We start from the raw sequence: 20,012 nt of genomic DNA on the forward strand, positions 1-20,012 counted from the left end.
AAATGAAGATTATATCTAATCGATATCAGCGTTGAATGACTCTAAAGCATTAATGCTGGACCAACCCTAAGGTCGATGAAATTTATAAGCTCTTGGCTAGTCTAGGACTAGTTACTCAGAGCCAGGGCCTAAGGCCTAGGTGACTGCTTGTTACATGGCTAGGGAACAATGTTCCATGGTTATGACTCTATGGTCATGAGGTAGGTTATGTTGATGACTAGTCATCATGCACCTAACCTGTTTAAGCTAGTGAAAGGATCACTTATCTCTAAAGCCCCGGTGACCCTATCGTCACATGGCTATTGGAAATGGAATCCACCTTAGTGACTTTTTTAATCGCCACTTCTCTATTTTGGACTAATAGTTCTGAATAATTATTATGATCATCGTTGTTATTATATCATGCTATATTGTGTTTTCTTGCTGGGCCTTGGCTCATGGGTGCTATGTGGTGCAGGTAAAGGGAAAGAAAAGCTTACCCAGCCTTGAGTGGAGAGCTTAGGTGGTGATGTGTACATATGCGGCCGCTTGGCCACCACGACCAAGGAGTTCTCAGAAGAACTAGGGGGTTTACCCTATTTTTGCCGCTTAGGTCGGCGGGTTTGTATATTTGAAACAGTAATGACCATTTTGAGTTGTAAATAACTTGTAAAAGATTTATGTGCCCATGAACAGTTTTATGTATTAAATAAAATACATCCTTTCCTTTTTATTGGTTTTCCACCTTAGCCTGTTAATAACACTTAGATGCACGTTTTTAACCAAAGGACTCGGCTAGCGAGTCAAATTTCCGGTTCACCGTTCACCGTAACTGTTCTGGAGTAACCAGGACATTACAATTTTATTCTTCGGGTCAAATATACAATTATATGATAATTGAGGTTGAATAAATAATTTGAAATTAATTATTAAATTTTGAACATATATTTATTTATTTAAATATTAAAATTTCAAAAGATATAATGTTGACGTGGTTTTTCGCCAGCAGTGTATTTAAGAAATAATAAGGTTGATTAGTGCTTAGTAATAAACCGTAACGAAAGATGAAATGAACTCACAAGAACACAAATCTTTTACGTGGTTCAGTGGTTAAAATCCACCTAGTCCATGAGTCTATATTATTGTTATTTCTCTCTCTATTTTGGCAGAGTTTCAGCATTACAGAATAGTCCTCTCGTTTTCTGTCCAATATTCTCAGTATTTATAGAGAAATTCCATGGACAGGTTTGGGTAACCGCGTGAGTCAATCACAGATTTACATATTTATTACATTTAATATAAACTATTCCCATTTATACAAGGATATGATTTGATCATAAAGTAAATGTTCTCTTAATATCTGGGACATTAAATATGATAGGCTGGTCATAAATAATCGTATAATAATACCCGAGTCTTTGGGGATCCGCGAGTACGCAATATATCAGAGATACCACGAGCTGGATGATATTTCTCTGAGCTCGTACTTCGACAACTGTTTGAATATTATGAGCTTGTGCTTCACAACCTTCATGTCTATAGCTCGGGTTAAACCCAGGACGCCTAACACCACACGTGCCCATGTGAAATGGGAGTTGTTTACGTGTATAATAAACATATATTATCTCCTTGGTTATTTCTGTTAGGAAAACTTTATACAAGATCTTTATTTATTTTCATGTAGATCTAATATTAAAAAAATTAATATGAGATAACCTAGAATATGTTTCTAAAATTGAATTCAAAGAGAAACAAAGATAAGAATACTTACCGTATACGCAGCGGAATGAAAGAGTCATTCCTTCAGTTTCTCTAACTCTTGTATCCTTTTTTGTCGCAGAGTATTTGTCAAGAAACTGAACCGTTCTTCTAATTTCTTCACAGTCTTCCAATGTATCCTTAGAATCACCTAGACTAGAGTGGGAAATTCTCAACACATGAGATAGATACATAGAGAAGAAGAGAAAATAACAAAGAGGCTTAGAAAAGGACTTGTGTTTAGAGAGAATCTAAAAATATCAGAAAATCTGACTTCTGAACTTGTCAGAACTTGTGTTTTGACTTATCTCTAAGCACTCCTTTTATAGACTCAATTAGGCCATTTAATTTAATTAAAAATTAATAAAATAATAGCCAATTAATAGCCCTAGGTCGAAATTATCATGGGCTTTAGGCCTGTGAAATTTCCCATTTGATTATAAGTCCATTGGACTTAAAATCAAGGCCTGTATTATTTTCTATTGATTTAATTAATTAAATAATTATTTAAATCCTTTATCAAATTAATTATTTATAATTTTAACCTTGATTTAAACTTATTTATTAATTTAGATAACAATTTATCTTAATTAATAAATCTGTCATAATTTCTCTTTTCTTCTCAAAATTACATAACTCTGCGAAACTATCGAAAATTAACCTGGTCAACTTTGATAATTCTAATTGATAATTAAATCAATTAATTGAGACTATCTAGATGATTTTATCCAAGGTACAATGGGGACCATGGGCCTATGAAATCAAGCTCCAATAAGTTATCATAAATTTAACAAATAAATTTACTAACTTATTAATTCCTTGTGACTCCACTATAAACTCAGAATTGCACTCTTGAATTCATAGAACACTCTATAACAAATATAGATATGCTATTAATTATCCATTGTTACAACAATAATTGTCACTCAATCCTCTATAGACGGTCTACAATGAGATAAGACTAAAATATCGTTTTACCCCTCATTGCATTTTATCCTTAAAACACTTAGTTCCTTGTAAATGATATTTCAGTAAACTAATTTAATTACTGAAATGAGATCTCTATCATTTAAAACCTTGAACCAAACTAAAAGGAAACCATCGTTTCACTTCTTTATCAGAAGCTATAGATGTTCATATCTATGATTAAAACTCCCACTCAATTATACTACCGAGTTTCCAAGATGTAAGTATGGGCTAGTTCGTAGGGTAAGCTGGTAACGAACAAGTCAAAGAACTCAAATAATATAATCAGTTAGAATACTAACCACTCAGAATTGAGATTTAATTGACCTATGGTCAACTATATGATATGACTAGAATAGATAATAACGGTATGTTTACTTATCTTATCAACTGTCAACATCGGTCCTGTCTGATGTAGCAAATACATCCGATCTTATCTACTTTGCTAATGTTCTGGAAAGAACATAACATTGTAATGTGTTAGTAGATCATATCGTAGATTGGCAAGTCAGTGTAAATCCTGTGCACTGACTAATCTTAGGACTAACTTATTTTGAACATATAATCATATTTATATTCCACTGTGATTACGTCACTATAAATATGATTAGCTATATGCTCGAGATTTAATAGAAGTTTATATTAAACAAATAATCATGAAAATAAAACATGTGAGAAAGTGATTGACCCAGTCAAAAAATGATTTCTATTCTTTTATTGATAATAAAATGAGATTACAAAGAATTTGGGTTTTAATTAGGGCATAAAACCCCAACAATTTCTCCGTATATTTATTTTCCAGATGTACTCGAACTGAGTAGATGACTCAAGCTAAAATTAGGGTACAACATTTGCCCCGAAGCTCCTGCTCGTGTGTGACGTCATCTTTTCTGACCTACATAGTAGGGGCTTTTATTCTTCTGTTACACAAAACTATGCTTGCCCACTGCTCGAGTACTGGACACGTGGTGTACTGCAATTGGCCTCTGTTCGAGTTTTGAGGACTGCAATAATTGTCTTGTCACCTTTTTGCCACTGTTTTGTCTATTTAACCATGACCGTTGGATCTTGTTCTAACCAAATCGGACGACCCAAATTAATTTACGCAGTTTACGTATAAATAGGGTATGCAATTTTCAGGTTTCACCGCCTTTCATTTGAAATTTTTCTATATTTTCTCTCTTCTGTATTTCTGAATCCTTCTTCTTTCTCAGATAAACCCAAAAACTGTTCGTTGCACCTAATTACTCAGGAGTCTTACAGGAACTTTCCCTTGCAAAGTCTACTTCTTTCTATTGAAGAACATACTGTAAGTACCTCGTCTTTTGGTTTTGAAGAAATTTTCCTTTTACTGGTCTTTTTTTTCTTTTTTCTTTTATTGATCAATATTAGGCTATTTCCCAAATGTTTTTAGCGTATAGGCTTCAACTTAGATTCAATAAGTAGGTCATAAAATATCTTTAGTACTACGCCATTCATAAAACTGGGTAATTTCTGGGTAAAGTTGGGTAAACCATGGAAAATTTAGAAAATACACATTCGAGATATATAATATGAAAAGTTTTTAGGGTTCAAACCAGGTTGCTTAGGGGTCACGCTTCTTGGGTGGTTTTTCACTAAACCGCCTCCTAAGGAAAGTAGTGGCCTGGCATTCTGACACACGAATCTCTAAATATCAAGGGTCTGTTAGGAAACCTAGGCGTGTAACTTAGGGTAGTGCGTGATATCATGTGATGGGGCCGATCTATAATTTATGTACGCAAGTATATGTAGTCATGTCAAGTAGTTAATTCCGTAAGAATGGATATCGTCCCACAAAGACTATCTCCCAAGTACCACTAATTGATTTTCGAATTCTGTACGCAAGTATACGTAGTCGTGTCAAGTACTCCTTTTCTGTAGTTGCATAATTCATTTGAGCATCATTCAAGGTACGACTTGCATAATAAATCGTTCTAAAGACCTTGTCAACTCTTTGTCCCAACACTGCCCCAACCGCAAAATTACTGGCGTCACACATCAGTTCAAATGGAAAATCCCATTGAGGCGCAACAACTATAGGTGCTGAGATCAATTTCTCCTTAAGTATCCTAAAAGCTTGTTGACGCTTCTCATAAAAATCAAACGTAACCCCATTCATTAACAAAGTGAACAGTGGCTTCGAAACTTTGGAGAAATCTTTGATAAACCTCCTATAAAATCCCGCATGACCTAAGAAACTCCGTACTCCTTTTACTGAAACCGGTGGTGGCAAATTCTCTATCGTTGAAATTTTTGCCCTATCCACTTCAATGCCTTTCTTAGAAATCTTGTGCCCCAATAAAATTCCCTCATTTACCATAAAGTGGCACTTTTCCCAATTAAGCACCAAATGCGACTCTTCACACCTCCTCAACACCAGCTCCAAATTATTCAAACACGATTCAAAAGAGGACCCATAAACCGAAAAATCATCCATAAAAATTTCAATCCCCTTCTCAACCATGTCAGAAAATATTGCCATCATACACCGTTACATAACCCGAATGGCATCCTTCTAAAAGCAAAAGTGCCATAAGGACATGTAAACGTTGTCTTCTCTTGATCCTCCAGTGCAATTACAATATGATGATAGCCTGAGTACTCGTTTAGAAAACAATAGTAGTTATGCCCCACCAACCTATCCAATGTTTGATCAATAAAAGGCAAAGGAAAATGATCTTTCCTAGTTGCCTTGTTTAACTTCCGATAGTCTATACAGACCCTCCAACCCGTCACAGTCCTTGTTGGAATCAGTTCATTACTTTCATTCTTCACCACTGTTATACCACCCTTCTCAGGTACTACTTGTATTGGACTCACCCACGCACTATCAGAAATAGGGTAAATCACTCCAGCATCTAACCATTTCAAAATCTCTTTTCTCACCACTTCTTTCATTGTCGGATTAAGTCTTCGTTGAACATCAATAGTCGGTCTTGCATCATCTTCTTTGAGAATTCTATGCATAACTGTTGATGGGCTAATTCCTCTTATATCAGACAGAGTCCACCCTGTAACAGTTTTATGAGCCCTCAATACCCTCAACAACTTCTCCTCTTCTTCTTCCGAAAGAAGTGATGAAACTATAACTGGAAGAGTCTCTTTTTCACCAAGATAAGCATAACGGAGATGGTCTGGTAAAAAGTTCAGATCTAAAACAGGTGGCTTCACAATCGATGGTAATGGTCTTTCCAGTCCCTCACCCAATTCTTCAAATTTCTTATGGCTCCATGGCTCATATGATTTTATCCACTTTAAATAACTCATCGCTTCTTCATTTTCCTCACCATCTACATCATCAACTGTAAGGCTTATTTCAAGAGGATCCTTAATTACTTCTTTTCTTCCTACTACTTCTTCTACCACATCAATTGAGAAACAACTATCACTTGTTTTAGGATATGTCATAGCCTTAAATACATTAAAGACCACTTCTTCCCCTTGAACTCTTAGCTTTAACTCTCCTTTTTGCACATCTATCAATGCTTGCCCAGTTGCTAAAAAGGGTCTCCCCAAAATAATAGGAACATTTTCATCCTCCTCCATATCAAGAACTATAAAATCAGCTGGAAATATAAACTTATCCACCTTTACCAATACATCTTCTATAATACCTCGTGGATGCTTCACAGATCTATCAGCCAGCTGCAATGTTACGGTGGTTGGCCTAGCTTCCCCCAAACCAAGTCTACGGAATACTGACAAAGGCATTAAATTAATACTTGCCCCCAAATCACAAAGTGCATGCTTACATTCAAACTCCCCAATTGTGCATGGAATAGTAAAACTCCCAGGATCTCGTAACTTGTGAGGGAGTTTCCTTTGCAAAATCGCACTACATTCTTCCGTTAAAGCCACTGTTTCGTAGTCACCCATCTTTCTTTTATTAGAGAGAATATCCTTCATAAACTTTACATAGCTGGGCATCTATTCTAATGCTTTTGCGAACGGTATATTAATATGTAGCTTCTTGAACACCTCTAAAAACTTTGCAAACTACTTATCCAAATTATGCTTGCGAAGCCTTTGTGGATATGGAATTCTAACATGGTGCTCAATACTTACAGGTGGGGTCTCCTCTTCTTTCTTAAGGTCCTCAGTAACCTTTTCATCAATAAACGTATGTTCCTCTTTACCTTGAGTATTTCCCTTCTGACCTTCTTCTTCTTCCAACTGATTCTTCTTTGGCCCTTCATACCTCGTTCCACTCCTCAAAGTAATAGCTTGACATTGTTCTTTAGGATTAACCTCTGTAGTGCTAGGCAAATTTCTTTGAGCTCTATTCGACATTAAAGTAGCCAATTTCCCTATTTGTGTCTCCAAACTTCTTATGGACGCCTTGGTTCAGTCATGAATTGGTTAAGTAAATCAGGTTGAGGTTCAGCTGGTTTCATTGGCATTTGGTGAGGTGGTCTATTTTGTGTAGGTTGATAATAGCCAGGTGGAGGATTTTGGTGTGCATATTGCTGTGGATATGGTGGCCTATTTTGTGCAGGTTGATATTGTGGCTGAGGTGGAGGATAAGGTTGGAGAGTGTTTTGGTTGTTAGACCAGGAAAAATTAGGATGGTTCTTCCAAGCTGGGGTATAGGTCATGGAATTTGGGTTATTAGGTTGTCTCAGAAAATTTCCTATAGCTTGTACTTCTTCCATGGGCATATTATTCATATCTATAGCAGGGCATTGGTTTGGTTGATGGTTTGTACCACACACTTCACAAAGGTTTTGAACTTGCATATCTTGAGATGGGAGTGTAGTCTTTTGTAGTTGCTTTGTCAAGGATGCAACTTGAGCTGTAAGCATGGATATAGCATCCAATTCCATCATTCCAGCCATCTTCTTTGGTTGTCCCCTTTCAGTTGGCCATTGGTAATTATTTATCGCCATCTCCTCTAATAGCTCACATGCCTCATTAGCACTCTTACTCATAAAGGCACCTCTTGATGCGACATCTATAATTGTCCTCGTGGTTCCATTCAACCTATTATAAAAATTATGCACCAGCATCCACTTTTCTATTCCATGATGTGGAAACTTCCTTAACAACTCCTTAAAGCGCTCCCAAGAATCATACAGTGACTCTCCATCCAACTGATAAAAGTTATTAATCTCACCCCTTAACTTTGCAGCCTTTGCTGGAGGAAAGAATTTGGCAAGGAATTTCTGAGCTAACTCCTCCCAAGTAGTGATAGAATTCGCCTGTAAAGATATCAGCCAACTCTTCGCCCTATCCCTCAGTGAAAATGGGAATAACCTTAGTCTTATAGCATCATCACTCACCCCGTTCATCTTGAACGTTGCACATAACTCCAGAAAATTAGCTATGTGTAAATTGGGGTCTTCTGTTGGCAGACCTCCAAATTGAACAGTTGTTTGGACCATTTGAAGGATGGCTGGCTTAATCTCAAAATTGTTGGCAGCAATGGTTGGAGGTCTAATGCATGAATGCACTCCTGTAACAGTAGGAAGTACATAATCTCTTAATGTTCTTGGTCCTTGCTCCCTAGGAATTTCTGCAGCCCCTTGACCATTATTAGCACCGTTTTCCAAATTGTCAGCCGTGGTAAACTCCAATCTTCTCTTTATTTTCCGGTTCTGTCTGCACGTTCTTTCAATTTCCCGATCTATTGTATAATCTCCTTTTGTCTATTGCTTCGCATATAACAACAAGTCCTGAAACACAATAGAACCTTGATCCAAATAAATGTTAATAGAAATTAAATAAAATAAAATAAACAAATTAGAACAAATAACAATAACTGTGATATTGGAATATAAGTCCCCAGCAACAGCGCCAAAAACTTGATCTGTAATTTCTGTACGCAAGTATACGTAGTCGTGTCAAGTAGTAAATTCCGTAAGAACGGATATCGTCCCACAGAGACTATCTCCCAAGTACCACTAATTGATTTTCAGATTCTATTTGGTTAATTAAAATTTAAGTGAACAATTAAAAATAAAAGAAATCCTATAAACTATGAACCAAAATTAAAGAACTGGAAACAAAACAATGAATCACTACTTAAGAATCAATAATAAAAACAACCTAGGAATTAATTTCATCAACTGTTCATTCTATTAATTTTAATAATCAATTCTAAATCTCTTCTTTCTATTCTAATAGTAGGTTAATATAATCGATTCCTATTCTTTTTCAAGATATATGATCTCAATCTATATGCAGGTTTTCAACATTTCTGTGATAAACTTGAACATATAGAAGGCACTAAACATGGAAACCTAATTACTACACAAGTCATACAGGTACTTTCGTCCAATATGCACCCTATGTCTATACAATGATAGCATATTCAATCCTCATCTTTCGAATTTTGAATCAAAACCATTAAATCAAGCAAATAGTGATCAAGTATTTACTAGCATTAAACACACATCATATAGATTAGAATAGAAAAGAAGTATCAATAGAAACTCATAATAAAATTAAATAGAATCTCAGTGACTACATTGATTCCTAGATAAAAGAAATTAGTTCATAAATACCATGATGAAAATAAAATGCAAATAATTGTTCATAAAATTAACCTCAGAATTCAGATGAAAAAAAAACAGAGAAAATAATTACAGCAGCCTCTTTTTATCTACGGTTTATAAAACTTCCAGTCCTCCTAAATCTACAGCATCATGTTTCTTAAATAGCCCTCCAAAGTTCCCAAGTGAAAAGATCAGATTACCCTTCAAAAAGTCATCTAAAATAAGAAAATCGCGTCACCAGCGCTATTAACAGTGCCAAAATGTCTCAAAATTTAGTGTACTAGCACTGTAGCGCTAAAGTCAGAACCCGAACACCTGGAAAATTTGCTTGCTAGCGTTGTAGCGCTCTTGTTGTAGCGCTGATTAATTGTTCAAGATAGCGCTGTGGCGCTAAAGTCAGAAGCATTCATGCATCGAAGTCCTTTGTAGCGCTACGATGCTCCCTTGATAGCGCTATTAACAGCACCCAAAATTGCACATATCAATCCCGAAAAACCTGATTTTGTTCCACTTTCCCTCCTTTTCACTCTTTTTACCAATTTAGCATGGAAAACCTGAAACATGAACAAACGAACATAATTCCGAAATAAAATAATCCTAAACTAACGAAAAACACCCTAAAAACTAGACCATAAACGAGACTAAAACTCGTTTTTCAAACTCCCCCAAACTAACCCTTTACTCGCCCTCGAGTAAAATAATCTAACTTGACTCAAACCTAACAAACCAAATTGACATAACCAACCAATTCAACACTCAAGACTGTTATGCATATATAATTCGCAGGAAAAACAATCATGTTATTTAAACATTAATCTAGATTTTTAGTCTCAACCACTTCACCATTTCACTGCAATTTATCAACACCAAAACTCATTTACTCATAACTCGCAAATAAGACAATTGAACCACTTTATGCACATCAAATTCTCACCAAACTAACCACAAACTCAAATAGTCCATATGCCTGCATTACTTACTATTCTCCATTAATATAAACAAATGCACAAATAAGAATCAATAGGACTTTATAAGGGTTGTAATAAAAGGCTTAGGTATAGGTAGATGAAGAGACAATTTTAGGCTTAATCATACCACAAGCATTCCACTAAACAAGCTTTCCCAACAATTTCACACCACTCATCCCTTGTTATCCCTTTTCTGTGCAATGATTGAGAATATACATATATATAATATATATTTTTTTCTTTTTTCTTCAATAAACTCCCCCAAACTTTGATTTTTCAATAAATAATTATTTGGGAGCATAATCACTTTTCACTTTCTTTTCTTTTCTTTTTTTTTTTCTTAATTTTTTTTCTTCAATATCTTTCTCAATCAAAAGTAATTTCCTTAATAAGAAATAATACAAACATCCCATTACACATTCACTCTGCTCATATAATAATTTTCATGCTCATGGTATGGGTCAAAAAGAGTAAATGATATTTCATTTTATAGTTAGGCTCAAAAGAATGTGTTAATCAAGAAAATGGTTATAAGGCTCAAAATGGTTGACTAAGGATAAAATTTAATAGGGTTAGCTTGAAAGGCACAACCAGTCCAAAAATTGCCTATATCATTTTCCTAAATGTGTACTGTTTCAAATTTCATCTCAAATAGTAAGCAAGCAAGTTCTAGAATTTTTCAAACTTTTCAATCCACAATCCAAATTTGACATGCATAAAATAACTCAAGTATAACATTTGCAATGTATGAGCAATAGATCTCTAATGTCAACAAATCACAGTGAAAAAAACCAAGTAATCTAACCAAGCACACAAATTATTTTTAGAAACACATCCATTTTTCCTTTGGATTATACTACAAAACAGTCAATCATATTGAAATGGCAATTATTATCAACTTAATTTATACTCTAAAACATGACTCCAAACGAACAACTGATGAAAATTAAAAACAAACAAACCGTAAAACAAACAAAAACACATAAGAAATAAATCTCTCCCCCAAACTTAAAACCGAACATTGTCCCCAATGTTAAGTATATAAAGAATGAGAATAGAGACTTACCTGACCAGCCACGTCAGTATGGTGGTGGTGGCGGCTGAAACGAAGGTCCCTCAAAAGGTTGAGACTGCGAAGGCTGAGGCCCTGGCAAACCAGCAAATGACGGATGCAGAGGGGGAGAGTAAAATGGAGAATAAGGCGGATATGGTGGTGGTGGCGCAAAATAAGTTTGATCCGATTCATTTAAGGACCACCAACTCACCAGATTTTTCAAACGAGCCACATGATTCACCTCATATTCGCACCTTTGACCCATATACTGATTCATCATGTGCTGTTGTTGAACCATATATTGATTTTGTTGGATAAGATAATCCAACTTATCACTGACCTGCTGCATGCACTGATCACTATTACTGCCTTGCAGCACTAGATCAGTCTCTTCTTCCACCTCAGCTTCAACACGACGCTTCCCCTTTTTCCTAGCTTGCGGCACATATAAAACAGGCTCGGGATAATCCTTCATCAGAATAATCGATAAAGGCTGCTGCAATGACTGATATATATCAGTCACAAACTCCGGAACTCCAGCCTTAAGACATAACATGGTGATGACAGATCCATGGCCCAAACCTCCAGTAGTATGACCCTTTTCAATGAACTCAATATTATCCTTAATCCATGAACCCAAATTTATAGTCATCCCTGTCATCAAAGCATACATGAGAAGTACTCGATCCTTAGTCATGTCAGACACATGACTTATTGGCATGAATCGAGCACAAACAAAGAAGGCCCAAAATCTAGCTTCAACATTCAGCTGACAAGACACTATACTTTTTGGTAAAGAGCCAGATAAGGTCTAAGGAGCACCTTCAAAACATAATTTGTCAGACATAGTAGTATAATCTATATATCCCTTAAAAAACTTAGTGTATTCCTCCTCCTCCTGTTTTATGTGTGGGACCTTAAACACCTTATTAATGGCCTCTGCAGAAAAAGGCACGCGCTTACCTTGAACAAAACTATATCATTGTGTTTATTCCGTAGATTGGTGTAAAACTCATACACCAATGATACATTTGCCTGTGCCAAACTTTTCACCTTCCCACTTCCTAGCCACAATATTTGCTCTAACTAACTCAAAAATATGATGATGAAAATGGTCAGACTGATAATCCACCTCATGCTCAGGAATTAAGGGCTTTCTAACAAATTTCTCATAATGCTCTTGAGCCTGGAAATTAATAAACCTAGTTTCATCATATTTTGGCTCCGCAGTATCATCTCTTGTTTGAGAAGTAGACGCTTGTTCTTTCCCTTTATCCTTATTCCTACCCACTCTACTTTTTGGAGCCATTATCCACACTCTCACCAACTCAAAATACAAAATTTTTAACAGCACCTCCCCTTAAATTAAACACTTTTCCTCTTCACAACCACTCAGGATTCTCAACCTCACAAACACAATAACCAAATACCCCAAATCACAGCCCAAAAATCAATCCACCAACAACAATCAACAATGCAATCCAATCCCAAATGCATAAAAAATCTGAGAATAAGAGGGGATGGAAATACTTAATAACCCTTGAAATGGACTCCCTAGTGCTGGAATGAGTATAACCCCTTGAAAATTTCGATCTTCAACAAGAAATTAAAACTCTAAATTTCTAGGGTTTTCAAAAACTGAATTGGGAATTTGGAATGGGTTTGAGAATAAAGAAATCAAGGGAAGGATAAAAAGGCTAAGATAGACGATAAAATGAAAGAAAAAGGGAGAGTGTATGGTGAAATTTTCTGAGTAATAACTGCAATGGAAGATCTAGGGTGGCCTTGGGAGAGAGAACATGAGAAGAACAAGAAAAATGAGGCTGAATGAAATGAAATTCGAAACCCCCTGGGTTTTTTTTTAAAAAAAAATTATGGTCAGAGCGCTGTAGCGCTACATATATAGCGCTGTAGCGCTACATATATAGCGCTGTAGTGCTTTTCCTCTGGAACTAGCGCTGTAGCGCTGGTAACTTCAAAATTCTTTTTTTCTTCTCTGGAACTTGCGCTGTAGCGCTACAAATATAGCGATGTAGCACTAATGACCGTTCAAAATACCCTTTTTGGTTCTGAGATAAGCGCCGTAGCGCCCTCAATTTTCTGGAGCTCTGACCTGTCCTCACCCATTCATGGATCAATGTTATCATGTGGGACGACGTCGCTATCCTTTGCTTCTTGAGGTTCTTCCATCCCACAAGTGTCTTCCACTTCCCGGGACTCCTCACCTCCGTCACTTATGGCCATAGCTTGCTGCCCGGGTTGTGATTTTCCCTTCATAGAAATGCTATGGCATTCCCTGGCAGCAAGCTGATCGCCTATGACAGTGCATATCCCCGCAGCTGAGGGGAACTTGATTGCTAGGTGGCGGATAGAGGTCCTGGCTTCAAATGCCATCAACGCAGGTCGGCCCAAAATTGCATTATATGAACCTGGACAGTCGATCACAACGAACTCGAGTAACTTGGAGACACTTCACGAGCTTTCTCCTAATGTTACCATTAACTCGATCGTCCTAATGTCTGCTAATCCTTCGCTTGAAAATCCATATAGAATCATTGAGGTCGCTTTCAGTTCTATTACAGACAACCCCATTTTTTCCAAGGTGGATCTAAAAAGTAGATTCACAGAACTCCCGTTATCTACTAGTGTCCTCCGTACTCTTTGGTTGGCGAGCTGAACGGTTATGACAAAAGGATCGTTATGTGGGAACTGGACATGGCTAGCATCTTCTTCTGTAAAAATAATTGGTTGTTTTTCCAATCGCTGTTTTTTGATAACCGCTGTTCCAGGATGAACTCCACTCCGTTATGGGAATTTAGTTTGTTAATGTACCTCTTTTGGGCACCTCTGCTCGTGCCTGCCAAATGGGGTCCTCCTGAAATGGTGGCTATTTCTCCTCCTATTATCGGAGGAGGGTCGTCCTGATTCTCTTTAACTCCGACTTGATTCACTTGAGCTTTAGGAGCTGACGGAGGGTTTTGTCCAGCGGGCTGACTAGGGACCATTCAGTTTTGGGTGTATTGGGCTAAAGGCCCTGCCCTGATAAGGGTCTCGATCTCATTCTCCAACTGCCTACAATCATTAGTGTTATGACCGATATCATTGTGAAATCGGTAGAACTTCAAAGGATCTCTCTTCACTCTTTGGTTTCTCAATGGTTCTGACTTCTTCCATGGAAGGCAAGTAGAATTGGCTAGGAAGATGAGCTCTCTAGTATCTGTGAGGTCGGTATAGGTTTCGTAAACATGTTTGAATTTCTCCCTAGACTTATTTTTCTTTGTTTTGCTCTGATCGCCCTCACCATTTCCCTTCCTCTTGTTATTTCCCCCTTGGTTATTCTGGATAATGGTTTGAGCCATAGTAGCAACATCCGTTATTGCTCCAACGGGTTGGGCAGGGATCTGGCTGGTTCCTGCAACAGAAGCTTGCGCCTCTTCCAGGTTAACCCATCTTTAAGCTCGTGCCAAGAACTCGTCCATAATATTAACTCCTTTTCTTTGTAATTCTTGCCACAAGTCGCCTCCAACAAGGATTCCTATTCTCATTGCCATGAACTTGGATCTGTTGTCGGCGTCTCTGGCTCGAGCAGCGACATTGGCAAACCTACTTAGATATGCTTTCAACGGTTGACCAGGCTGCTGCTTTACATTGGCTAATGAATCAGCCTTGACCCGAGCTATCTGGGAAGCCCTGAATGCTCTCTTAAAATCAGAAGAAAACTTCTTCCACGAGCTAATAAAATGCCTCTTTTATTGTTTAAACCACTGCTTGGCTGGCCCAATCAGAGTTGAGGGGAATAAAATGTACCTTAGATCGGGCCCGATGTTATGGGCCATCATCATGGTGTTAAACATCCCAAGGTGATCAGATGGATCCCTATCTCCATCAAACTTTGACAAGTGTGGCATTCTGAAGCCCACCGGATATGTGGTTGCCGCAATATTTGGAGGGAAAAGCTCAAGCTCATCCTCTGAATCGCAATCGTCTTTATCTTTTATAGATAGGAGCTTCATCATTTGCTCTTCCATCTGAGCTAGCCTCTTGAGGGTTTGGTCCCTAGGTTATTTTGGGTTTGTTCAACAGCTCCCATCCTATCGTACGCGTTTGATGGGTTGTTCTCGCTCCAAGCTCGAGCTTGATTTTGTGGGGAATTCCCATTATCACGTACTTTGGAAGGACCTCCCTCTTGACGAGTATAATTAACACCCTCATCTTGAGCTGAATTTCTTCTCTGTGAATTCAGGCTATGGATCGTATTGAGGGCTTTGTGCCGAACTTAGATGATTTCTTAGATCGCCCTCGGACCTACCACTTCGATAACTTTTAGTCTAATAACTTCCATTTGCGAAGCTTATAGCTCGCGGTTGAGGCTGAGGATCTAGATTTTTGGCATGTGTCCGTGAGATATAGGTATGGGCCGATGGAGGAGAATTTCTCCTGCTGTCTCCATAAGCAGGAATGTCCCATGTAGGAAGAGGTGGCATTGGATGTCTTATGGGTGACGGGGGATGCCTAACTGGCAAGGCAATCCTTGTCCCATCGGGACGAACTAAATTAGGTTGCGTTTGTTCTGTCCCATTATTCCTAGCTCTTTGTGCCCGGCGATTTGATCGTGGCATATGAGGGTTTGCTGGAACATTTTGTCTCCGTGAGCCTGTCCCAGCCCCTCCTTGTTGGTTGCCATGAGTACTCCTAGGTGCTTATGAAGGAGGTACCGAACTTGGGGTCGCGGTTCTAACTGATCGACTGACCAACTAATGACCCCTATGAGGGCCACTGGGTTGAGGATTCTGGCGATCTCGCACCATAGGCACAGAACTTGAGGTGGCAGTTCTGACTGACTGACTCGGCTTGGATCGGTTATTTTGGCGAGACTTATGAGACCCACTTTGCCTCTTTCCAACATTAACGTCGGTTGCAAGAGGGGGTAACCGAGCCAAGTGCCTGTTTTCCTTTGCAAGATGGCTTCTTAACTATATTTTTTCCAACTCAACTACTGTTAAGTAGTCTAGGTTTGGATTTAGTGGTAATGACACTGAACTCCCAGTATCGCCGTGACCACCGGTTGCTTTCCCGAACATTGCTGGACTTCAGGGCCATGCTCATTTGAAACAACGATATGATGGGCCTCCTGCCCACCACGCTGTTCTATCTCATTGTCGTGCATTGAGTGAGTGAGCACCATGATGAGATTTGACTGGGATTTTGATGAAAGCACTAATTTCCCTGTCAACGAAAGCACCAAACCGTTGACGCGGTTTTTCGTCAACAATGTGTTTAAGAAATAATAAGGTTGATTAGTGCTTAGTAATAAACCATAACGAAAGATGAAATGAACTCACAAGAACACAAATCTTTTACGTGGTTCAGTGGTTAAAATCCACCTAGTCCACAAGTCTATATTATTGTTGTTTCTCTCTCTATTTTGGCAAAGTTTCAGTATTACAAAATAATTGTCCTGTTTCCTATCCAATATTCTCAGTATTTATAGGGAAATTCCATGGACAGGTTTGGGTAACTGCGTGAGTCAATCACAGATTTACATATTTATTACATTTAATATATAAACCATTCCCATTTATACCAGGATATGATTTGATCATAAAGTAAATGTTCTCCTAATATCCGAGACATTAAATATGACAGGTTGGTCATAAATAATCGTATAAAAATACCTGAGAGTCTAAGGATTCCCAGGTACGCAAAATATTAGAGATACCACGAGCTGGATGATATTTCTTCGAGCTCATACTTCGACAACTGTTTGAATATTACGAGCTCGTGCTTCCCGACCTTCATGTCTGTAGCTCAGGTTAAACCCAGGATGCCTAACACCACACGTGCCCATGTGAAACCAGAGTTGCTTATGTGGATAATAAACATATATCATCTCCTTAGTTATTTCTCCGTATATTTATTTGCCACTTGTACCCGAACTGAGTGGATGACTCGAGCTAAAATTAGGGTACAATGTATAATAATAATAAATTAAATAATTTTTGAAATTAATTATATTATTTGAGTGGAAGAAAATAAAAATGGTAAATCAAAATAGTTTTGATTTATTAATTTTTTAAAATGATGATGATAATGATGATCATTAATTTAAAATTTGAATTTAATATTTAAATTTGAATTATGGTTGTGATTTTTTCCTTAAAAAGATGATACCATATTTTACGGGAGAGATTTATTTATTTAAATAAATAAATAAATAAATAAAAGAAAACAGGAAAAATGCAACATTCTCTGAATGAGAATAATGCTACACGCATGACACAATCCAAGGACTGTGCCATTCATGCATGTGATACTGATGAAGTATTAGTATTGGTTTTTTCATATTTTTATTTATTTATTTAATTAATAATTTTAAAATAGATTTTTCAAATTGTAAGTTAGATATTACCTAAATCAGTTCCTATCATCATTATTATTATATTATTACTATTTTTATGAATAATGATGTAATATACAACCTATATATATTATATGATAATAAGAGAAGAAAAGAGATTCAGAAAATTATCTGACAAGAAATTCTTCCTCTTCTTCTCCTATTGTTCCGACATTTCTCAAGTCATAATCCAAGTACTCATGTGTTGAGATAAACTTGTGATTTCTAAATTACTACCTTTGTTCTCTATGTGCCCACCCACATCTTAAGGTGTATAGAACACTCCGGAAGATCGTGGTCTAAGTACTCAAAGTGTTGGATAGAAAGATCGTTATTTATACAAAAAGACTCAAGAATATTTGATTGGCTTCAATAGGTAAATATTTCTGTCCTTAAATATTTGTATACGTGTGCATGTAATATATAGTTGTGAGTATATATATATGTATGCGTGTATATCTATGAATATATATACATGTATGAGTGTGTATATATATATGTTGCATGATTAATAATATTGTATATTAATGGTTCCTGCATGTATTCTTGGTCGTATAAACTGTTTATATGAGCGGCGGGAAATTTTGTTGTTGTTAATCAACGGGCCCACTGTGCAATTTCCCTGCGAACTCTAGATGTTTTTCCAACAATTGGTATAATGAGCAGTTATTAATCCCTGCATATTGTTAATTACTGTGTGGAATTATGTGCATTTTTATATTATATGTGATATATATTTGAATGTATGGATGTTTATATTGATGATGATATATTCTTAATAGTGCTTTTGGGTTTAGGAATTGTTCTAAATATTTCTAGATGAAAATTGTAAGCCATTTTTGGGGAATAGGAATTTTATAATTTTATTTTTTGAAAAGTAAATTATAAAATTGTTGTAATGGATTCAATGGAGTTTGGCATGAAAATTGAGACGACATCATAACCGTTGACCACCGTGGCACGCACCCCGAGGGGCCCCCTGTCCGTACATCCGTACGGTCGCCATCTGTACACTGTAGGTGTAACGACCCAAATTTGCTAATAAGGCTTAGGGACTTGATTAGCGTGCCTGGAGGGAAATAAGTGAATTATTGTTATAATATGTGAATTTGTGTGAATATGTGATTAGAGATGCATGTTTAGGTGAATTAAATATGCATGTGGGCCCCGTCTGGCTATTAGGGGCATGACTGTAATTTTAGCCGTTGAGGGCATAAATGTAATAATTGTGATATATTTGTGTTGCACGATCCGAGACAGTTCTAGGGAGCGGCTAGTTAGAAAGTTGCAATGGGGTTGAAAATCAGCCTCGGGGCGAGTCGAGGGGAGTTTTGGGTATTAGACATTTTATGGGGTTATCGGGTTATGGAAATAAATATTTGGAGATATATTTGAGGTTAGAATTCCTAGGAGGGAATATTGGAGAAATTTACTATTTTGCCCTCGGGGACGTTTTTGGTACCCCGAGCCTTGAGGTAACCTTATAGACTTAAGTTAAATAAAACAAATATGGGAAACCCACAGAAAGCTCTAAACCAACCCTGTCCTCTTCTCTATCTCTCTTTTGTCTTCTCTTCTTTGGAAGCTAGGGGAAAACCTTGGAGAATTACTCAAAGATTAAGGAAAATTCAGCTGGGATTTTGGGAGCTAGAGGCTTAGAGCTTAGAGAATTGATTTAGGGATTCACTCCATCTTAAGGTGAGCTTTAATTTCAGTAAACTTGTTGAGTAACTGCTGGTTTTTCTTAGAGTATGCATGTGTGTTGGGTGAAGAATTGATTTTGAGATTGATAAGGTTTTTCGCTTAAGTTCTTGTTGGGTTTTGTTGCTGAATCTATAGTATAACCTTTGTGATGATTAGTTTGGATTGTTGGCTTGATTCAGGGGTTAATTGGGCTGGTTTTGAGGTGAAAATGGTGAGTTTTCTGGGCTCGAGGGGTCATGCCATGGCGCTGTTCTTGCTGAGCCGCGACCTTTTAGAACATGGGGCGTCTGAAATTGAAGGCGCGCCGCGGTGCCCTTCAGGAAGGGCCGCGGCGCGTGTTGGCTGTTTTGAGGCAGGGCCTTGGGTTGAGCTGGGGGCCGCGACATGAGTCCCTAGGGCCGCGACACTTAGTGTATTTTTGGGTTCTAGAGAAGTTTTAGGCTCGGGAATTCAATAGTTAAGGCTCAGGATGGATTTTATCACCCGGATTGATAGAATTCAACGGGTGGATATGGTTAATGCGTTGTGAATAAGGTTTCGGCGAGGCTCAGACTAGGGAACTGTGCTCAGGACATCGGTGCTTGGAAAGCTCGAGACGCAGGTAAGAAAACTACTATTCCCATAGAGCTTGTGTTGCAGGGCTTGGCCCTATATGACTGTGTTGCATGGTG

The 20,012-nt window shown here is 37.5% G+C and overlaps 2 protein-coding genes and 1 non-coding gene across 3 annotated transcripts; 1 reads left to right on the top strand and 2 right to left on the bottom strand.

Annotated features, from left to right (window-relative positions):
* Window positions 1-5,205: 5,205 nt before the first annotated feature.
* LOC133799985 (uncharacterized) lies at window positions 5,206-7,014 on the bottom strand. The gene is made up of 3 exons (XM_062237968.1): window positions 6,790-7,014; window positions 6,339-6,651; window positions 5,206-6,221 (listed from the first exon to the last, which is right to left on the bottom strand). The coding sequence occupies exons 1-3, from the start codon at window positions 7,012-7,014 to the stop codon at window positions 5,206-5,208; spliced, it is 1,554 nt and encodes a 517-aa protein (XP_062093952.1).
* A 38-nt stretch (window positions 7,015-7,052) lies between these two features.
* On the bottom strand, window positions 7,053-7,559 carry LOC133799986 (uncharacterized). The gene has a single exon (XM_062237969.1). The coding sequence runs from the start codon at window positions 7,557-7,559 to the stop codon at window positions 7,053-7,055; it is 507 nt and encodes a 168-aa protein (XP_062093953.1).
* Window positions 7,560-7,740: 181 nt separating this feature from the next.
* Window positions 7,741-7,847, top strand: LOC133802995 (small nucleolar RNA R71). The gene has a single exon (XR_009877733.1). It is a non-coding gene; the product is annotated as a small nucleolar RNA R71 (small nucleolar RNA).
* Window positions 7,848-20,012: the final 12,165 nt, after the last annotated feature.

The sequence above is a fragment of the Humulus lupulus genome, chromosome 9 (genome assembly GCF_963169125.1).
Source record: "Humulus lupulus chromosome 9, drHumLupu1.1, whole genome shotgun sequence".
NCBI classification, from domain to species: domain Eukaryota; kingdom Viridiplantae; phylum Streptophyta; class Magnoliopsida; order Rosales; family Cannabaceae; genus Humulus; species Humulus lupulus.

Excerpts from the sequence above, each read along its gene's own strand:
- LOC133799985 (XM_062237968.1), bottom strand. The coding sequence starts at position 7,014 with ATGTCGAATAGAGCTCAAAGAAATTTGCCTAGCACTACAGAGGTTAAT. Across the intron at positions 6,652-6,789 it reads AAGAAGAGGAGACCCCACCT|ATGCCCAGCTATGTAAAGTT; the intron begins GTAAGTATTGAG and ends GCATTAGAATAG. Across the intron at positions 6,222-6,338 it reads ATCTGTGAAGCATCCACGAG|CAACTGGGCAAGCATTGATA; the intron begins GTATTATAGAAG and ends GACCCTTTTTAG.
- LOC133799986 (XM_062237969.1), bottom strand. The coding sequence starts at position 7,559 with ATGGCTGGAATGATGGAATTGGATGCTATATCCATGCTTACAGCTCAA.